Consider the following 19,958-nt stretch of genomic DNA (forward strand, 5'->3'; position numbering starts at 1 on the left):
ATTTTTCATATGATATTAAAACGTATACCGGTATTATCATGAATGAGATGATATGACACACCCCAATTCAATATGTTCTGATAAATGGATATTTTTGACTACGCTACATCAGACAGAACACTTAAAAACACAAATAACTGATTTACTGATCTAATATGCTTGGAGAGACTAATTTCGGTGACAGAGTTTTGTAAAACGACATGATCTTAAAAGCTGAAGTGATTTTTTTTTTAACAGAAAAGTATCGAGCAACAATTTTGAACTAAATTTTGAATTTTTGATGTAATCCAACCTCTCAAATTCCTAAATTTACTGTGTTTCTCATTTTGTATCATTGTAAACTGAACATTTTGGGGTTTCCTGCTGTTGGCTGGACAAAACAATGTGATGACATCACCTTGGGCTCTGCTTAGTTGGCAATTTTCACTATTTTCTGACATTCTGTAAAACAAATAATCGAATAAATGAAAAAATGACCTGTAGATTAACTGATAATGTAAATAATTGTTAGTTGCAGCCCTTTCCGTTACAATATGATCACACTGAAAGTCAGTAAACTGTACGATGATGTTGAATTACAGCCAGACCTCATGTACAACCCTACATGGAGGTACAACACACAATGGAAGACCAAAACAACAACAATAGAATATAACTCGTAGATTATTTCGTGCTCGGACTTCAATTTTCTGCCAGTAGTTTAATGAATATGCCTGTTGCCATATGATTTACTGGTTGACCGTGTGGTTTCCACTGACACGAGACTGGTTGACAGCTTTACTGACTGGTTGCTGTTGCCATCAGGAGCAAGAGTGCTTGGGTAGCGAACATTTCTGCCTCCCTCCCTGGCCTGGCTGGGACTGATTAAAGCCTTCTGCTGAAACAAGGTCATAATTCACTTAGCCATTTCCCAATTTCCGCATAATTACCCTCCTGCTTCACGAACGCTGACACGCGCGAACACACGCGCACCCGCACACAGTCGCACCAGCGCTCAGACACAAACACATTTCCTCTCTGATTTGTGTCATTACTGAGAGGAGAGTGGTTAAAAGGTTTCAGAGTTGGCCTCTTAGTGACAGCTTAAATGGATAAAACCTCAATTAAAGACTCTCTCCCTCTCCACCGCGCTCTCTCTGTGGATGGAATAAGCATAATTCTGTGTCCTCTGCAGTTTGTTGAAGTGAGGACCCTGCCTTGCTGTTTTTTTTTCTCCGCTGGCTGCTAAATCAAACCTCCTCAATCAGGACTTTCTCATATCTCGCCATAATTGTTTCTTATGAAAACCCGTTACAGAGAAGCTACCTTCAGAATAAAGCCAAATAAACCTCTGAAGTTGTTTACGCCTTGATGAACCGATAACAACATTCATAATCAAAGCTCAACAATGAGCATCATTTCTGCACAGCGAGCAGTGACAATAGACACTTCTCCTGCGAATGCGGCGACTCTCCTCCCTGCTGCTCCTCTGTCCTATCCTCGCCGCCAACAGTTGATTCCCCAGTGGGTTTGTTGAAAACAGCTGCATTTTCACGTGCGACCATATTGTCTTTATGTGGAGGATTCCTAATTGTCATGTCGGTAGAGTTTATTAACGCTAGACCACTCTGCTCTGTTGTGATCAGGCTCAGCATATGGCTTCACACTGCCACTACGCTGCTACCATTAGCCACATCACAAACACACCATATGAGCATCTGGTGTGTGTGTGTATGTGTGTATGTGAGTGTGTGTGCTGGAGCTGACAGTCTACATTATTAGTACCCCCCCCTTCCCCAAAGCCCCAAGAGCGCTGGCGAGGAATAGAGTAGACATCACATAGAGTATATTCACACACACACACACACACAGCAAAAAAAATATTCAGTTTATTTAAACTTTTTTTTTGACATGTAAAAGTTTCAACACGTTAATTATATTAGTTACAGAGGGTGAAAAGANCACACACACACACACACGCAGATACACACATAGATATATAAAGCGCTTTGAAACAGCTTGTAAACATCACAGCCTTGTTATTAGCACCTGATTACACTGCTGGAGCTTAGGCGTCAGCTCAGAGAATAATGTTAATATCAACAACAACATCGAGTGTGTGCGTCTGAGCGTGTGTGTGTGTGTGTGTGTGTTTTCGTGTATTGCCTCCAGCCCATCGCTGTGGGATTTGTTCTCTGTGGACAATTTGTTCAAATTTAACACATGGGTGGGAAAGATAAATTCTTGTTTCTCCCCGCATTTTGCCTAAAACAGATACAGATAACGAGGGAAGACGGTCATTCAATAATTTGGCTGTCAGGGAGAAAAAAAAGCAATTCATCCGGCTCAGACGGCAGCGCTATAACTTAAATCAGCACAAACACTGCGGGACTCTGACACACAGCTTCTTGTTACTGCAACGTGATTTTTGAGAATTCAGCATCCTGAGAAGATCTGTTTAGTCACTTTACTGTCACTATTCAATCTCATTTGCGAGCTCTACATTTCCTCGCCGTGCCTTTACACTACTCATACAGACACTGTCCCTGGATTACCTCCAGGTCGTGCAGAACAGTGAACACAGGCCACCGAACATCTTGGAATCACCCATGGAGGAGCCAGTATTGATGTGTCTGACTTTGTGTGAACTCCTGCGTGTCTTAGTGCAACCAAAAGTCACTTAACGGCAATGTAAAATGGATCTCTGTTCTTTAGCCACTGTTAAGCCCCTGTGCAGACCAAAGACAAGTCAGAACTTGCAACTACTTGCTATGCACCAGCCTGCAATGTTCTAAAAACTTGCCAGTTTACACCAGAGCTTTGATTCTCTGCCTGAACCCGACTGAGCCTGACCCGACCCACCGGGTTCCGGCTGAGCAAGGCCAACGATTCTCAACATTCACCCAGGCTTGAATCTAGTCAGGTTTTTGCTTTCCCAGTGATACTGCATTCTTTTTTTATTTGAATTAAGTTTCATTTTTACTGCTCTTGGCACTCTGAAACAAACAGTATATTCCCCACATTTACGAATGTATAGTTTGTGCCAGGGGACAGAAAGTATGTGGGTTCAAGAAGGGTTGGGCTTGATGTCTTGGGCCTGATCAAAGCCCTAGTTTACACCAATGCAACTAGACGAGACAGTGTATCATCTGCACATCAACAACTGTCTGTACTCCCATTCTAACCTCTGGCTTCAGTACGGCTACAAGTAACGCCTCTAAAAGTACTTTGGGGTTTTTTCATATGTGTGTAGGACATGTGTTTATAAACAGCCAGCGGCAGCAGCAACCCACTGTCTGACATCTACACACTGTGAGGACGGAGACCAACATATGTGTCAAAAGCAGCGGGGATGTAAATGAGTCGGGCTCAGCGGGGACGGAGGGCTGTTGTCAGAGAATGCCACAGCGACTGAACATGCCGTCCACTGACTGCTTGTAACAGACTTTACCAGCTGGCTTCACTACAGGCTGACTGGCTGCTGAAACAGGTGACCTGCCTTACGTTCTAAAAGCTACTGGCGACTTGACAAGCCGAGTCGCAGACGCCATCAGCCGGCGTTCTGTTGATTTATGCTGCCTTGTCGAAAAATGCTGCCATATAGCAGAGTCTCGCTACCTTATTCAAAGATGATTACATACAGGGGGAAGTATACTGTAAGAATATGAGGAGCATATTTCCATACTCTATCATAACATCTTTATTTGAGATTTCAGGGGTAGCATATTTCAATACACCAACATTCTCTATCGAAAAATGCTCAACAGAACAGAATCACTTTATACAATACCACCATGTTATACTGTAAGACTGCAAATAACCATTTGAGTCAAGTTGAGACGGACCATTTCACACAGCTGCAAGCAGTTTTGTCTCGTTGCAAATCTTTGGTCTGAACAGGGCTTTAAAGACAAAAGCATGGTCCCACAAAGCTACAGTATGTGCATCTGGTAGTGGAGGTGAAGGGAAAGTCCGTCTAATCGACTCAACCTTGATCCCAAATTTGGTTGGAATCCCCCTGATTCTCCTCTTAAAGCACACAGCCTCTCTGCTGTTGCCAACATGGACGTGACCGTCTCAGAATTTGCACCACATTTGGAGCTCAACCCCATTTTCACACCTGAGCACACCTGGCCGGGACACAGGTGTGGCAGTCAGCTTGTCGGTTTTGGAAACTTACAATAATTGGGCGACTTGGGCCCACATTGTCCGAACACCTGAAAGGAGCTTTTCATCATTTTCAGACTGTCCAGACAGCACTTCTGAAACAGTATACACTGGCCTCAACACAAAGAACAGCAAGAAGAGCAATCACTCACACGACCAGTCCCACCTTTGGGTAATTCAGACTGTCCGATCTAACTGATGGCATGTTGTTGGAAGCAGGTGGAGACTCATGCACACAAGGACGAAACCTGGAAACATATTTATCAAGCATCTCTGATTGTAAAACTGGTCCTAACCGGCACAAAAATCTCTGAGTGATGCACATTTGGCCATCCTTTCAGGCATAACGACGTTTTTATCATCTTTTTAAACTGGGAAAAGTCACCCTGTCTGCTCCAGGATTTTATTGAGCTGCAGAGCTGCTCTAAGCTATTAGACATTCCCAGCAGGTGGCAAATGATATGATAAACATGCACGTTTGGGCAAATGTGGAAAACAGAAAATTTAATTCAAGCAACAAACATCATTCTCAAACATAGTGACTCTATTCAACATTTTGATTTTGTCTTGGAAACACTGCACCATCCAAACATGCCATTCATGCTTTATTGAAAGCAAATAAATACAGCAATTACATGGGACATAACAACTGTGAATGCACTGTCTGGATCTCAAAGCCCTGATAACACACATTTGCCTCAAAATTGCGTAAATTTGTGGCTTTCTGTGATTTGTCAGTGTCATGAATCGCATAAATCACTGGTCCCAAGCACTGATAAGGACACATTCCAAGTAAATCCATATCACATTATCAACACATATTGGTTCTGCATGCATTATCCTTGATGTTTTACCCAAATGACACACAGACGTGCTCAGACCACAGAAACAGGCAGGCAGCAAAGTCAAACATCATATTAGTGCTTTAACCAATGCACATTCACATTTAAAAGGGGTTCTTTAAGTACGCGGTGTTAAATGGTGCAAGTCATTATTACTAGTGTGTCATGTTTATCAAACATGTTTTAGCCTTTATTGACTTTACAAGTCAACACTTCCCATGCATAAAATTTATTTGGGTGGCCTACTCAAACAGATGTTTTTGTATTTTTCTGTATTTATTATTCCTTCCTGTTCAAGTTTGTGTGAAAATGCGAACAACGGCGCTGAGCGTTGACTGAAAAGTCTGCCAGAACACAGCATTCATGTGCAGTTCTTAGCTTGTGAATTCACTGCAGCCCACCACGTTACACCTCCACCTCCCTCGAGGTTGACTACCAAAAATAAATTCTCAACCTGTGGGAAACACTCGTCGTGATGCTATTTTCTGTATTTTATTTTTCCTGCATCAGCTTACTGTACCAGCATCCTCTGGCCATTGTTGTGAACATGTAGAATCTAGGGCTGACCTGAATGCTTCGAAGCTTCGAAGCCTCGATTGTTGCCATAGTGAGTGACGTCCATACCAGTATTCAAGTGCTCCTTTTATATATTATTATTACTATTAGTTCTTCTCAGACAAGGACATTTAAACTCAGATTCCAACTCACTGTCATCCAACATTAGTCACCAGCAGTCAGGGACAGTTTGACCACATGTGACAAGCTTACAGACACGCCAACAAGATGTCCAAAAAGTGGACTGGAATTATCTAAATTTGCAAAGATGACTCATAAAACATAAAGAGCCAGATATACTAAGGAAAACTGGCATTGTACAAATCTACAACCAGTTTGGCAAATCAGCTGAAACTGTAAAAGCTTAGCAGTCTTGCAAAGTATTCTTTTTCTAGCCATTATAGTTAGTGTTAGTCACCTCCATGCTAACAAAGTGGCTGATTGTCACGCTATTTTAGGTGCAAAAAAGTCTGACTCATGACCTCATCTGTTATTACCCCCCACCCCCACCCATACCCAGTCGTAATTGCACCCAGTAATTGCAAATATTTCTCACTGATGCTTTGATACCTAAAACCTGCTATTCAGGACGACCCTAGTTAAATCCACATTAACTTAATAATCACCATTAATTTAACTTTATAATTATGATTGATGTAAAATGTTACGTCTTGATGCTTGTCTCGGAACCTTTATTGACAAAACAACTTAATCGTACTCTGAGGCGGGAGTGCTTTTACTTCTAGACAACCATTCAGTGCAATTTCTTGCAATGACTGTGAAAGGCTTGATAAACAGTCTGCAAAGCGTCTTTGCTAACCACTGAGCCACGAGCGTGGAATCAACAGTCACTTAAATCAATACCAATCCTGGGCCCAGGCATTTACAACTATAAGATCCTTACTTTGTGGCAGGCTGGATCAGAATTGCTCAACTTGGTCCGACTCTTGTATAAGCTTGGTCTTAGCAGAATTACATCCCTAAAATCCCTAAGAACCCGCTGCCTTTGAATCCAAACCATTACAGTGACCGGTTTGCGTTTGATCCAAGACGGAGCAAGCGCGAACGCTGCACATCAATACTCCATTTTCACAGCAATGCTTCCGATTAGTCGATCATGTAAGCGGGACAGCGTTTGAGGAAATGAAAGAGCCAATCAAGAGATGTAGAAAAACGGGGTGGGCTCAATATTTCAGGCTTGTCTTTTTCTCAAGATCAATGTGAGTGTTTTATGTGTGTGTGTAAATTTCCAGGATCTGCAAAGAGGTGCGTTTGAGGGTGGCTTTGGTCAAAATCTCAAAGTGTGTAAGACGAGAGGAGACGAGAAGGAGAGAAAATGAAAGAGCGGTTGAGGTGAGGTGAAGGAAAAGCATACAACAAAGAAAGGCGACACATATTCTAGCACTGGAAAGATTTAGTCCAAGTTAATTTGACACAGAGAGAGAGCTCTCACAACATTCACATTAAACCACACAGCTCCCAAAATACCAACCCCCCAAGAGTGCTTTCCCATCAGGCAACTGGAGGATGAGAGAAGAACAGAGAGGTGGGAGCACACTCCTGAAATCTAGCTCATCCCCAAAGAAAAAAAGATAGAGGACGAGAAAATAATTCATTTCTCTTCCTTCCTTTCTTGTACATGTCCCTTATTGCTCAGCTCACCTACCAGACAATCTCCGTCCAATCAGAAAAATGTATTTACTCCTACCCACGCACACACAGAGCAACAGCACGAGAGAGAGGTAGAGAGAGGACCACTGGATCTTATTATACGAACAGAAGTCATCCATCACACAGGTGTTCCCTATTGCTTTTAATTAATGACGTCTCTATGCGAGCGTCTGCGAGCCACACACACACTTTAACACCCACACGTCGCCCAACCAGAATCCATTCACCCATACACTATGTGGCCTTAATATTCGTTACTAATGAACAGCCTGATCACTGTGTCTATATGACTGTTCTGATCACTGAGCCTGTGTGTGAGGTTTTATTTTTGTGTGTGTGTGTGCACAAACACACACCACAGTGGTAGCTGACATAGCGGCGCGAACGCCTATGATAGATGGGTTGTACACACATCGCACGCACACACACAGGCGGGCCGTGTGCCTCGTGATAGTGAGTGAGTAATACTCTCCTTTGTGCAGATATTCATAAATGTAAATGTTGTTGTCCTAAGTGGGGCTGGGAGACAGATAGTTTTGTGTTGCTGTCAAGGGGATGGTTGATTGGCCTGCTTAATCCTCTCGTCTGTTTCTCACACACACACACATACACTGGGCCTGTGTTATGATGTCTAATGTGAGAACTCAATGTGTGGATCGGGGCACTGGCCAAGCATTATTATCATTATTATGATGACCCTCCTCCCCCTGCTCGATTACAATTCAACACGAAATCCGTCTGTATTCCTCCTGACTTCCCCTCTCCTCTAACCAGTCCCATAGCATTTCTCTCTCACTGTCTCCCTCTTCTCATATTCTTGCATTATTTCTCTCCTGCCCTGCGTGACGTGTCTCTGCACACTCTGACGAGCAGGATGAATATAAAACAAGTTCCACCTCAGCATCGATTACCACACATACGCATGTGCATTTATATGAGAAGCAAATTCTGCTTGCGATAGCTGGCTTCATTCCAGTGGCATGCATTGAGGTGACAGTGTCATTGATACACATATGCAACACACACACAAAGCGACTGTCTAGAAATGCTTATGCGTTTGTTCATTCGCAACCTAATCGCTTCCGAAATATACAACTGATAAATTAAGAGATATCACCGGATATCTATTATGCAAACCGGTTAACTGCTGCATTATTAGATTACACACATATACGTGTACACGCACGCACACACTCGTGAGCGCACACACTCACACTCACAGCGGTGGTTAATTGCCAGGTGGTGGAAGATAATGTGTGATTTAACGGACTGATGGATTTGTTTTTGTTTCGGTCACCCATCAATGAACAGAGACATCTGTAACGGGGCAAACACACACATACGCGAGTCCTCACACACACTAAAACGCACACCATTACACACACACTCATGCCCAGGGATATCAGTGACAAGTGACTGATAGGCGGTGGCAACAGCCATTGTGCAAGACGCGAACGCAGGAAATGATCCATCTTCTCGAAGTTAAAAAAGTACACAGGGGGGACGTGTGTGTGTGTTTGTGTGGACTCGCGTAATCATAGTCAAATGTGAAAATGTACAGTTATAAGCGTGCATGCCCGTGTGTGTGTGTGTGTGTGTGTGTGTGAAGCAGTTAATCCATGGTAACAGTCTCAGCCTGTCTCTTGTGGTTGATGAGTGGCTCGGGGTCAGAAGCTGGTTGAGAAACTGCGGGGTCCTGAGGCTTTACAATGTGTTTACCACTCAAACTGACAGCTATACTACAGCTTATTATTGGCCTTCTAAACCTCCACACTGCACTGTGAGTTAGAGAAACTCCAGAGAGGCCGATTGCCAACGGCTAGAGACACGCCAGCCAACCCTACAAAATGTGGGATGTTGTGGTGTTGAGTGCAGAGATTAAAATAAACGCCGGGAATGGGATCTGTGCCGTCGAAAAATGGCTCGGAAGTGTATGAAAGGGTGGATTAGACAGGTTATCCTGCAGTTTATCTGTCTTTTGTGTGTCACTGTCCGTGGCCCCTTTGTCTCCTAATTCAATAAGTAGGCTGGATTGAAAAAAAGTTATCCCCACTCGCTGCTCATACGTTGTCATTGTGTATGTGTGCACTGAGGAAGAGAAAGAGAGAGGGAGAGATGGGAAGATCAGGGATGAGGCAGGTCCACTGAGATGCAGTGTTCTTTAATTAACCACAGTCTTTTATAAAAGACACACACACTAAGACTCACACTGCAGGGGCTAAGAATATTCCGCCGCTGGGATGAAAAGCGTATTGGCAGTCAACGTGTGGAGAGAGAAGGAGGAGAGAGACTGCGGGGCTCTGCAGTACTCAGGTCCTGGACAGTCAGGTTAAAGGTTAGGCTGCTCCAGACTGCTGTAGTACTCCCACTGCTTTGTCAGAAAAATCAACTGCAGCTTTCTTTCCCTTTACAAACAGTCTTGAGTACACAGTGAAAGGCAACTGACAAATTACTTAATTAAATATACATTTTACCAAGGTCAAAGCTGCTCATGTTACGTCGAGCTGATTGTACCAAGGTCCTGGGTTCACTTCCTTTTCCTTTATGCCTGTAAGCGTTTTTTCCCCCCCCTCACATTTTATCTTAATCAACTTCTGTGTCTTATATGGAAACCGACGGTGGAATTTCATTAGCATTTATTATCAAATTGTTCCAGAGTCAAGAAAGTATAGAAATTGAAGATGAGCCTCCTCAACATTGAGAGAAATATATCAGCTAAAATGCATTAGCAGCAACTGTGCACGCAATATTAGTTTCTCTAAAATGTGCCGCAAAAAATAATTTTCTCGCATTGAGAAAAACTAATATTGTTTACAGCATTGTACCAAGACCAATAACATTATGTTCTCCGCTCCTATTACTTCACGCAGTACTTCATGTATAGTAATTCTGTTGTCGAGGCATAAATTCGCTTGCCTCTCATACTTTTATTCCACGCTGTAAACTAAAATCATTGGCCTGGAGTTATTGTCGGCGGACACAATCATTGATCCCCCTTCTGCAAAAACAACAGCGTATTTTCCGAGTTTTCATTTTGTTTACGTCTTTAATAAGCGCAGTCGTAAAATGTGAGTCGCTGTACGTCCGGCTGCTCATCTTAGGGGCCCAGTAAATTCTGCTGAAGATGTAAATACCACAAACTGAGATGTTTTAAGGGCCGCCTGGTCGCCGAAACAGCGCTCACACATAGACAGGATTCACTGCAAGATGGAGAGCGAAGAGGAAGGTGTGTGTTAGTGTGTGACATGCGCTCTTGTGCACCTCTGAGACCTGAAATTTAGGTTGATTGTTGCGTCATTTTTGCGACGTTATTGAGACAATCTAAACACATTAGATCACAGAGAATTGCTCCCTGAAGTGAAATCTTGAAAATCTGTCAATATTTCATGTCAAATCTGGCATTCAGTTGCAAATTTACAACATCTGATCTGCATGTTTTGGGCAGAGGAGAAGGAATGTACAGATTAGGATGCGGAAACGCAGTTATATACAACATAACTTAATAAGATTTTACTGTGAATTGCTGAAAGAGAGATAAGCCTACAGTGTGTTGCAGCAGACTGACGCTACATTCTTAAGGATCCAGCAGCAGAGCCATGGACTCACGAGGACAGTATTAAAAAGGCAGCTTTCACACACACAAAAAAAAAAAAACTGAGAGAGGAGAAGAGAGAAAAAGGGGTTTTCACTTGAATCGAGATAGGGGCGAAGAGCGACGGATTAGGAGGATAACAAAAAGGCCAACGGACTGAGTGTAAACAAGAAAGGGGGTTAGAGAGGGATAGAAGGAGAGAGCAAGTTGGAGAGGGAGCGAGAAGGAGAGATTGAATAGTGACACTGCTACAACACAATGGGGTCAGGATGAAGAAGTGCTCCTAATTGAACCAGATAGAGGAGAAGACAGAGAAAGAGCCCTGAAAGACTGAGAGGGGAGAGCCACATGACGGAGACAGAGGAGGAAGGAGAGGGGATCACGTGTGATTCTCCTTTTTCTTTCTACTCCTCACCATGCATGGCTGAAGGTAGAGGAGAAGGGGGGGGGTGAATAAATGCACACATTGATGTTGGCCTGAGGAACAGAAACTAAATATGCAGGACTAGTTGTGCAAGTGGAGGTGTTGAAAAGATGCTTCGGAGCCACCTTGACTTCCCAGTGGGGGTCTGACTGAGCAGTTTGAGACTCAAAAATAGCTTCCACATACAGCGAAACATGAGAGGCCTGTGTGAATGGCTTTTGGGGATCTAAATCATTTCTTCCACTTATATAAAAGACAGACACAGATGAGGGACATGGCTGCTGTAACCCTGATAAAGCACTGAGAGAGACACAATCAAGCCAAACAGCATAGATGGACTGAGAGTGTGATGATGGTGTGAGCCTGACACACCAGGGAGTGCATATCAGGACATTTAATTCATCCCTTTAACAGGTGGAGGATAGAGAGATCAAAGTGAGATGACATTTAACTGCACGCACACACGCACACACACACACACACACACACACACACACACACACTGGTAAGAGATAGAGGGGGGGTCTTACTGTATGTTGGAGCTGTTCCAGTAAACGGAATGCCTGTTGGCTGACACCTGGACCACGTCCGCCCAGGTGAGACTCGTTAGCACCCAGAGAGACAGCGCTACCAGAGCCATGCTCTCGGCTCCTCTCTCGGCCTCCGTCCCCCTTTCGGTCTCTCCGGCCACTCTCTCGGTCCCTTCACCCCACCAAACAACGCGACTCAAACATCCCAGCAAATGCCTATCAGATGGGAGAGGGGGAGAACAAAAAGCTTCATGCATGCATACAAACGGACACGTTCAATGTGACTTGCTGTGGTTAATAACTGTTGTAAAAGTCTATTGTGGTGTGAAGTGACTAACACCCCCCCTTACCTCCTCTACCTCCCCTCCCTCCCTCCTATAAAGCAGACTGCGATCCCCCTCCTCCCCTACCCTCCCACCCTCTCCAACAAATCCTGGGGCTTCAAACAAGGGGGTTTGTGGAAGTCCGTATGAGCGGGTCCCCCCTTTTAATGAATGAGCTGGTCCTCTCTCTCTCACCGGGAACTGCTGCTTCTGAGCCCGTCTGAGGAGTGTGGGAGGCCGGTATTGGGTCCAAGCGGGAGGTCGGTCTACCTCCGGGCATGAAACGCTCCTCTCCGCCGGGGAAAGAGTTGCAGCAGGCGCGCACGGGCTCACTGAAGATAAATGAAGAGTGGAGGAAAAAAACGGTGGTGAAACAACAGATATGAAAGTCCTCTTCTGTTTTTTTAAAAACTGTTCTTTATCTCGGTGCTGCTGCAGTTTTCTTTCCCCTGCTCCAAGGATCCGAGAGATGCAGAGCACGCCGGGCTGCTGCGCGCTGCAATCGCCTGCAAACAATTCAACCGGCCAGTTTCATTAGGTCTTCAAGACTCTATCCGACAACCATCGTTTACGGTGAGCAGCCTGCCCACCCGTCTCTCCCCTTTCTCTTTCTCTCCTCCTTCTCCCTCTCTCTGTTTGGTAGGCAGCACTCGTTCACTTTCTAACTCCACCCCCTGCGAGCGACAAAAGCGCATTCCTCCAATATTGTGGCCGAGCCGCTGCACATCAGGCATCACTGCGACTTCAAGTTTTTTTTTTTTTTGCTTCTGCTTTTTGTCAACTATTCGACCTCCAGTGCAAAGCTTTGAATCCACCCCCACCCCCCCCCCCACACACACACACACACACACACACCTTCTGCCAGATATGTCTGCAGCCACCATCTGCAGCCTATTTTTCAACCCCCCTTCTCCTCCTCCTCCACCTCTTCCTCCCCAGCCACACACACACACACACACACACACTTTTGTGCATTTTTATGACAAAGCCTTAAAAAACACCCATAAACTCACGCAAGCACACACAGGCCTTTTCTCCTCCACTGTCACCCCCCTCCTTGTTTGGATCCACCACCAGACACTGTAAGTCAGTCTAATACAGTACTATTATCATGTGCAATCCTCTTATAGCTGCAGCACATTAACACGCATGCCCACGCGCGCACACACACGCGCATGCCCTTCCAAGTAATCTATCCACCATAAAGAAAATATACAACCAGGTGTACTGTACGTTTGCAGCGATATTATAGTGACTTTATCAAAAGTTTTGTGACTTGCTGTTTTATTTTTGCAAATTGTCCCATAAAATAAATTCCACATTCAAATTTTATTAAAGCAATTAACATTTAAGTTATAATACAATAAGAGTTATTTCAAGCAAGTGTAATGTGGCTGCTGTTATATATTACTGTGGCTCTGTCCTGCAGAGACGTGGTAAAAATGTTCAGTAATTTGCCCCCCTCTGTCACCTCCACTGCTACAAGCTGTGCATCTCAGGTGTGTGTGCGTGTGTGTGTGTGTGTGTCTGCGTGAGGAACAGGCCAGACAGGCAAAGAGACAGGAGGAGGGAGTGAGAAAAAGAAAGAGATNTGTGGCTCTGTCCTGCAGAGACGTGGTAAAAATGTTCAGTAATTTGCCCCCCTCTGTCACCTCCACTGCTACAAGCTGTGTATCTCAGGTGTGTGTGTGCGCGTGTGTGTGTGTGCGTGAGGAACAGGCCAGACAGGCAAAGAGACAGGAGGAGGGAGTGAGAAAAAGAGAGAGATAGCAGATAGGAGAAAGATTGTTACAGTTTTCTTGCCGCCTGCTGGGAATGAGTTGGTTAAGGAGAAGTCAGAATGATTTATTGGGAGAAAAAAGGAGGGAAATAGGGGAGAAGGAGAGCAAGAAAGAGAGTGAGATGAGATGCCATCGGGGAATCCCTCTGTCTTCTCCAGTCCTTCCACTCCTCTCACGAGCTGTCCATTTAATCCCCCCACTGTCTCTGTCTCCCCCTCTCTTCTTCCTCTTCTCCTCACCTTATCCTCCCATTTCCAATGCAAACTTGTCTCCGTTCTGCGATCGCTGCTACCTGGCTCTGCTATTTTGCCTCTCTGTCTCTGGTGGTCTACCTGTCTCCTCTGCCTATGCCTCTCTCTCCATCTCTCTCCCTTACAGCAGCCATGCAACTTTTTTAATGAGCACTCCTCCTTTGCCTCCTCTCCTAGCTCCCATCATTTCTCCTTAGTCTCCCCGTGTTGTATCTCTGTTTATCGCCACACTGCATTGTGTGCTATCACAGCAGCACAGTTAAACACCTGCTACAATCAAATATACATGCCCTGTACATATAAACATAGATACATACATATTTTATGATCAAGCCCCAGTGGTGTCCATGCAGACGACTTTGGGTCTCTGTCTGAAATTTCAGCCGTCATAATTAATTTTTACAATTATTTATTTATTTTTGGTGGTAACAACATGAAAAAGATTTTTAAAAGATGTAAGGGAATCGTATAACATTTTGGGATTTACTCTCATTTGCTTTCTTGTTGAGAGTTAGATGAGACGATTAACACCACTCTCATATGTCTGTCTGTCCATTTGATATAGGGCTACAGCCAGCTTAGCTACAGTTAGCTTAGCTTAGCATAAAGACCACAGACTGTAGGAAATAGGCTAATGGATGGAGCCAAAGTGACGTTAACAATTAACTCCAGTTTGAAGCCCAAAGTTTGGTCTTTTGGTTGTTGCCAACTTGGATATTTGCATCCAGAGGAGACCATATTTGGATAAGAGTGTGGTGCCAACCTCAACGCAAGCTGCTAACTGGATTAGCATGGTGTATTTACAGCTGTATTTAATGCTAATGCTAATTTTCGCTGACAAAAAACAGGTTTTAAACCATTAAAACAAAATGAACTTACCAGAAAAACTGGACATCCAACTCCTTGGAGGATCTTCAAGTACAACCAAATGGTAAACAAGGCTATTTTAGAAAACCAAAATGTTACAATTAACTTTAATGAACTGAAAACACACACTGAAATAGCAGCGGCTAACCCTTCACTCTGGAAATCTGGGGTTAGGTCATGGATCCATTACTCCCTAGTAGAAACTTGTCAACTGACAGCATCTACCTGCCAATCAAAGTGGCCATTATGCATACATTTAAGCCATAATAACATTTAAATCTAGATCTTTTTTCATACTAGGCTGCAAACATGTTAATTTCTGCTTTAAAGCTGGACATTGTAACATGGGGGTCTATGGGGACTGACTTGTTCTTGGAGACAGCCTCACCTGGCCATTCAAGGAACAGTTTTTGGCACTTTAGCACTGGCTTAATTTTTCAGCCCCAGAGGTAACCCACTTGATAGAGACTGGACAGGGGAACAGCTAGCCTGGCTCTGTGCTGTCTTATGCTTTGCAGAGAAACATTGCTTTCCAAAATTACCAAAGTTTTTATCAAAATGAGCAAATAAGATGTTTTAAACTCCAGTTTCATTCTCTAGCTTTTGCCTGAGGTTTCGGTCACGTCCAACTGTCTTCTTTGGCGAATAGAACCTGCTCAAGTGCCACTGAGGGGCCCCATGAGTGATCATCCTGTCAGAAGTTCTGTGTGTAGATCATGAGGGGCTGAAGAGGAAGTGTGTGTACTCTCCTATATATTCCAATGGTTTTTGGCTAAGAGGTGGGTATGCTGTAAACAGCCAGAAAAAGTAGTAGATATAGCCTGTGTACCTGCATATACCCTCCACAACACCACTGATGTAGGGTAATGAGCAAAGTCCACTCACTGAAGATGACCATGGAATATGGCAAAAAGCTCCAGAATAACCAGGCTGTTCTCACAAACTGTTTGTAATTTTTCCCACGAAAAAGTAATGTGTCCAAATTTGTAAATATCCCACGGATTTTGAAAGGGTGCATTCACATGACCAGTGTGCTGACAGGAGTAAACAAGGGAGCACCCCTGAGTGATCTTGTAAGGTGGCAGGTTGAGGTGGTGGATGGGTCACAATAACTCGGACTTTCCCCCGGGACTTTCCTTTGGAGTCGCGTGTCCACAATCGTGTGTGTTATCACACCTTTAGAAAGAGTTTACAGTGTGTTCTGTGGACTATCCAGAACAACAGGGATACTGTTTTTGGAAAGACGTTGCTGTTGATTTTTAAAGTGTCTATGCAAATTAAACCTAAATTATATGCACGGCTAGACAAGAATTAAGTGAGTAAATGTGTTTTTCCCATTTAGATAAACTGACCCTTTAAAATGCAGTCTGTAAAGCATCAATGATTGACTGTGTGGTGTCCACAAGGGGCTGGTTGTAAATGCACCATATGGCTACATTTGAAAGGAAACTGTAAATCAGGTGCAGGAGGACAAAGTCTGAAAAGCGGACAGCAGCAGAAGCAGCGATTTGGTACTTTTTTGAATAACAAAAATTCCACTTCTCGCCTCTCCGTTCAGTTTCTTTGAAACAGACGCTGACATGTTCTGTTTCAGCAAACGCCCCTGTCAATTCTAATCATCCAGGTTGGATTTTCCAGGCGTGGGTTGCAGTGCTATTGGATTACTTTTGTATTGGGGTTATTATGAGAAACGACCTCGGGGCTGACTGCATGCGGTGACACCGAGGCTCTTATGACATTTCCAACCCAGAGCCGGCCAACAACACATCTGTCAAGTGCTCCTTTCTGCAACCTCGAAATCTAATCGGAGCTTTCTCATAGCACTGATGATGGGATATTAGGCCCCTCTAGGAGTCACATCCCTCTCTGGGGCCCCAGGAAGTACACATGCATATATGAATTCAGCGGGACCCTTGTATTTACATGAACATCATGTAAATGTACACGAAACACTTTATATTTTTGTACACTTGTATGTGTGCTGCATTTCAATGGCATTCTTGAACTGGGAGTCTCTTTCTCACTCCGCCTCCCGCTCGCTCTGTGTCTTGGCCTGCTTCGCTGTTCACTGTTGTGTTAGTAAATTGTACTGACACTCCCCCCGCCTCCTCTCGCTCCCTCACCACCTCTGCTGCTCTCTCTCCCTCCCTGTCCCTCTCTCACCCGACTGACTGACACGAATTTTCAATCTCTCTGTTTACCTTTCACTGCTGTGCCTAAAACAACACTGGTACAGGCTAAGAGCAAGGAGGAGACTGAGGAGGGGGGGTGCTGGAGATGGAGCTGAGTACGACAGAGCTTCGGTGGAGGGAAGAGAAAAAAAAAAGAGGGAGGAGGATGAGGAGGAGAGGTGCCACTAAGATTGGATGGGAGAAGGAGAACAGCAAGGGGAGGGGGGTGAGGTGGGGAGGGGATGCAAGGAACGAAAGAGGTGCAAAAAGAGAGAACAGTGCTTTCTCTGTGTTTTGGTTGGAGAGGAATCCAAGGGGGAAAGAGGAGAGACAAGGAGTGAGGGGTTAAGGGAAGGAGAAGAGGAGCTGATACTTTTGAACAGTCACGCGAACTGAGCCAGCAGAGGGGACGGAGGAGAGCAGAGGGAAGGGGAAGGGAAGGGGAGAGGGAGGAAAAGGAAATGAAAGGGTGGAAGAGAATGTAAGTCAGAGTTGGGAAAAAGAGTTAGATGGGGCACAGAACATTAGGAGTGCAATGAGATATAGAGAGTGAGGGGGAGAGAGAGATTTATAGAGGTACAGACGGAGGGAGAGGACAGCAAGAGTGATGTGTAGAGGGATGGGTTTTTTTTAAGAAGACGGGAGGGATGGAGGAAGAGAGGGAGGAGAGGGTGTGTGTAGAGAGAGAGAAAGAGAGAGAGAGAGAGCTCAGAATAGATCTGCTCTCAACAGCATGAAATATTGAACGAAGGAGGCCGAACACAAGGAGGGGCGAGGAAAATGGAGGGACTGATAAAGACAAATACAATCGTTTTGTGTGTTTGTGTGTGTGTGTTGTTTTGGAGACAGAGGAAGATGAGAGAGAAGAAGAGTAGGTGACAGGAATATGAAGAATAGTTGCCCCTGGCTGGAGACCAACACACACACACATACATGCTGAGACACACTAACGTTGCTTTGAGTTTAGATTACTCCCATGTGTGGAGGAGATGGAGCGGAATTTGGTGGTGTTGAAAATATCACACTGCAGAGTACGTTTCATCACTACTTGCACCATCCCAACACACACTCACACACACTCGCACACACACACACACACACCCTCCCCCCCTCCTTTGATCTCACTTCTCACTGATCTTCTCTCCTTCCATGTCAAATATTTAGGCTGCATTTGGCAGGTTTGACGAAAATTACCATGGAGAAATGATTTTATTTATTTAACTTCCACATCAGAAGTCAGTGTCAGTAGCAGCGAGAGGATGATCCCCAATTTCAACGAGAGGAGACCGAAGATGATCCAAAAAAAAAAAACCTGGAATCTGCTGAGTTTCCCATTTCAGACATTATTTTTAAAGCAGGGTACCACTGTTGATTGATTTCTGAGGAAGGCACATGAGCGATTTGTTTGAAAAATGAAATGGAGAAAAAAAACTAGGGAAAAGTTTAAGAAGACACAAACACACAAATCTAAACTGAAGGTGATGAGTCAACACTCTCCCTGCCGCCGTCATTTGCTATTAAAGCGTCGAGATGATGTTTTATGTCTCTTTTTGGATAAATAAATGCATTTTTTAATTAATTCAGGCTGTGCGGCCCTGCGGGGAATCTCCTGCTAAGCCTGAGAGGTGTATCATTTTAACGTAGCATTGATAGAAATATCTGACTATAGCGTCACACACAGAGAATGATGCACAATTGCAAATCTTTCTTTTTACAGCCCCCTATCACACTCAGACACAAAAGCCTGTATTCACTTACTCTGCATTTTTTAACCAGAGATCTTGACATAAATCAGACAGAGCGCATCAGTGAAGGGAGAGATGAGTTTACAGTGGCTGAAAAGGAAAGAAAACGAGGAAGATGGAGGGCCGCAGTAATAACTGGGGATGTGCTGCTCTAAAGCAAACCCATTTGACTTACAAGCTCAATGGCAAATATGAGTTTACACATCATAGAAAATAATACAAATCTTTATTTTAGTGCATAGATACAAAATATTGGACACATGAAAGTAACGTCATAAAATCTTCTAAGAGAAATTAAAGACTAATGGTACACAGAGGTGATTACTCGCCTACTAACAGTGGAATAATTTCACAGTTCACAGTTCATACTTTCATTCCACCACTACAATATCAGTAATAACATTTCTCACAGAGGGAAAGAGTCCTCTCCATCATGTATATAAGAGAAACTGTGATATCACACCATATGTAACACTTATATTCACATGGGTGACAAGTCAAAGGGAAAAAAAAACCTCAGCATTAAGTGTCTTAGGTGTTGGACAAACACAAGTCACCACAGCTGCAAAAATGCTACCTGGTATAGATGGTATGGCGGTGGATGGATCCAACAAACCCTGGACTTTCACCTGGGAGCCTGATGTTTGCTTCCTGTATGACTGTAGAGCCACACCATCCATCCATTTTCGTCCACTTTCCAGGGCTGGGCTTTGGGGGTAGCAAGCCAAGCAAAGCACCTCAAAGGTTTCTCTCCCTAGCAACACTTACCAGCTCCTCCTGGGTCACCCCAAGGCATTCCCAGGCCAGATGAGATATGTTATTCCTTCCAGCACGTTCTGGGTCTGCCCCGGGGCCTCCTACCAGTGTAGAGTAGAGCTGCTGCTCCTTCGCATCAAAAGGGGTCAGTTGAGGTGGTTCGGGCATCTGATAAGGATGCCTCCTTGACACCTCCCTCTGTTGGAGCACATCCCTCAGGTAGGACGCCCCGGGGTAGAGCCAATCCATGATGCTTTTTTTCAAAGCTAACCACATGCTTTTGTTGCCTAAACTTAATCATGTG

At 44.3% G+C, this 19,958-nt stretch overlaps 1 protein-coding gene across 1 annotated transcript in view; it reads right to left on the reverse strand.

The window, feature by feature from the left end:
* The window catches only part of efna3b (ephrin-A3b), a 78,225-nt gene extending 65,507 nt beyond the window's left edge, over window positions 1-12,718 (reverse strand). Inside the window, exons 1-2 of the mRNA XM_050047269.1 lie at window positions 12,279-12,718; window positions 11,761-11,976 (exon numbers count right to left, since the gene is read on the reverse strand). Coding sequence (XP_049903226.1) covers window positions 11,761-11,870 — 110 coding nt within the window. The 5' untranslated portion in view covers window positions 11,871-11,976; window positions 12,279-12,718. The remainder of the gene's footprint in view (window positions 1-11,760; window positions 11,977-12,278) is intronic.
* Between the last annotated feature and the right edge of the window lie 7,240 nt (window positions 12,719-19,958).

The sequence above is a fragment of the Epinephelus moara genome, chromosome 6 (assembly GCF_006386435.1).
Source record: "Epinephelus moara isolate mb chromosome 6, YSFRI_EMoa_1.0, whole genome shotgun sequence".
Lineage (NCBI taxonomy): Eukaryota > Metazoa > Chordata > Actinopteri > Perciformes > Serranidae > Epinephelus > Epinephelus moara.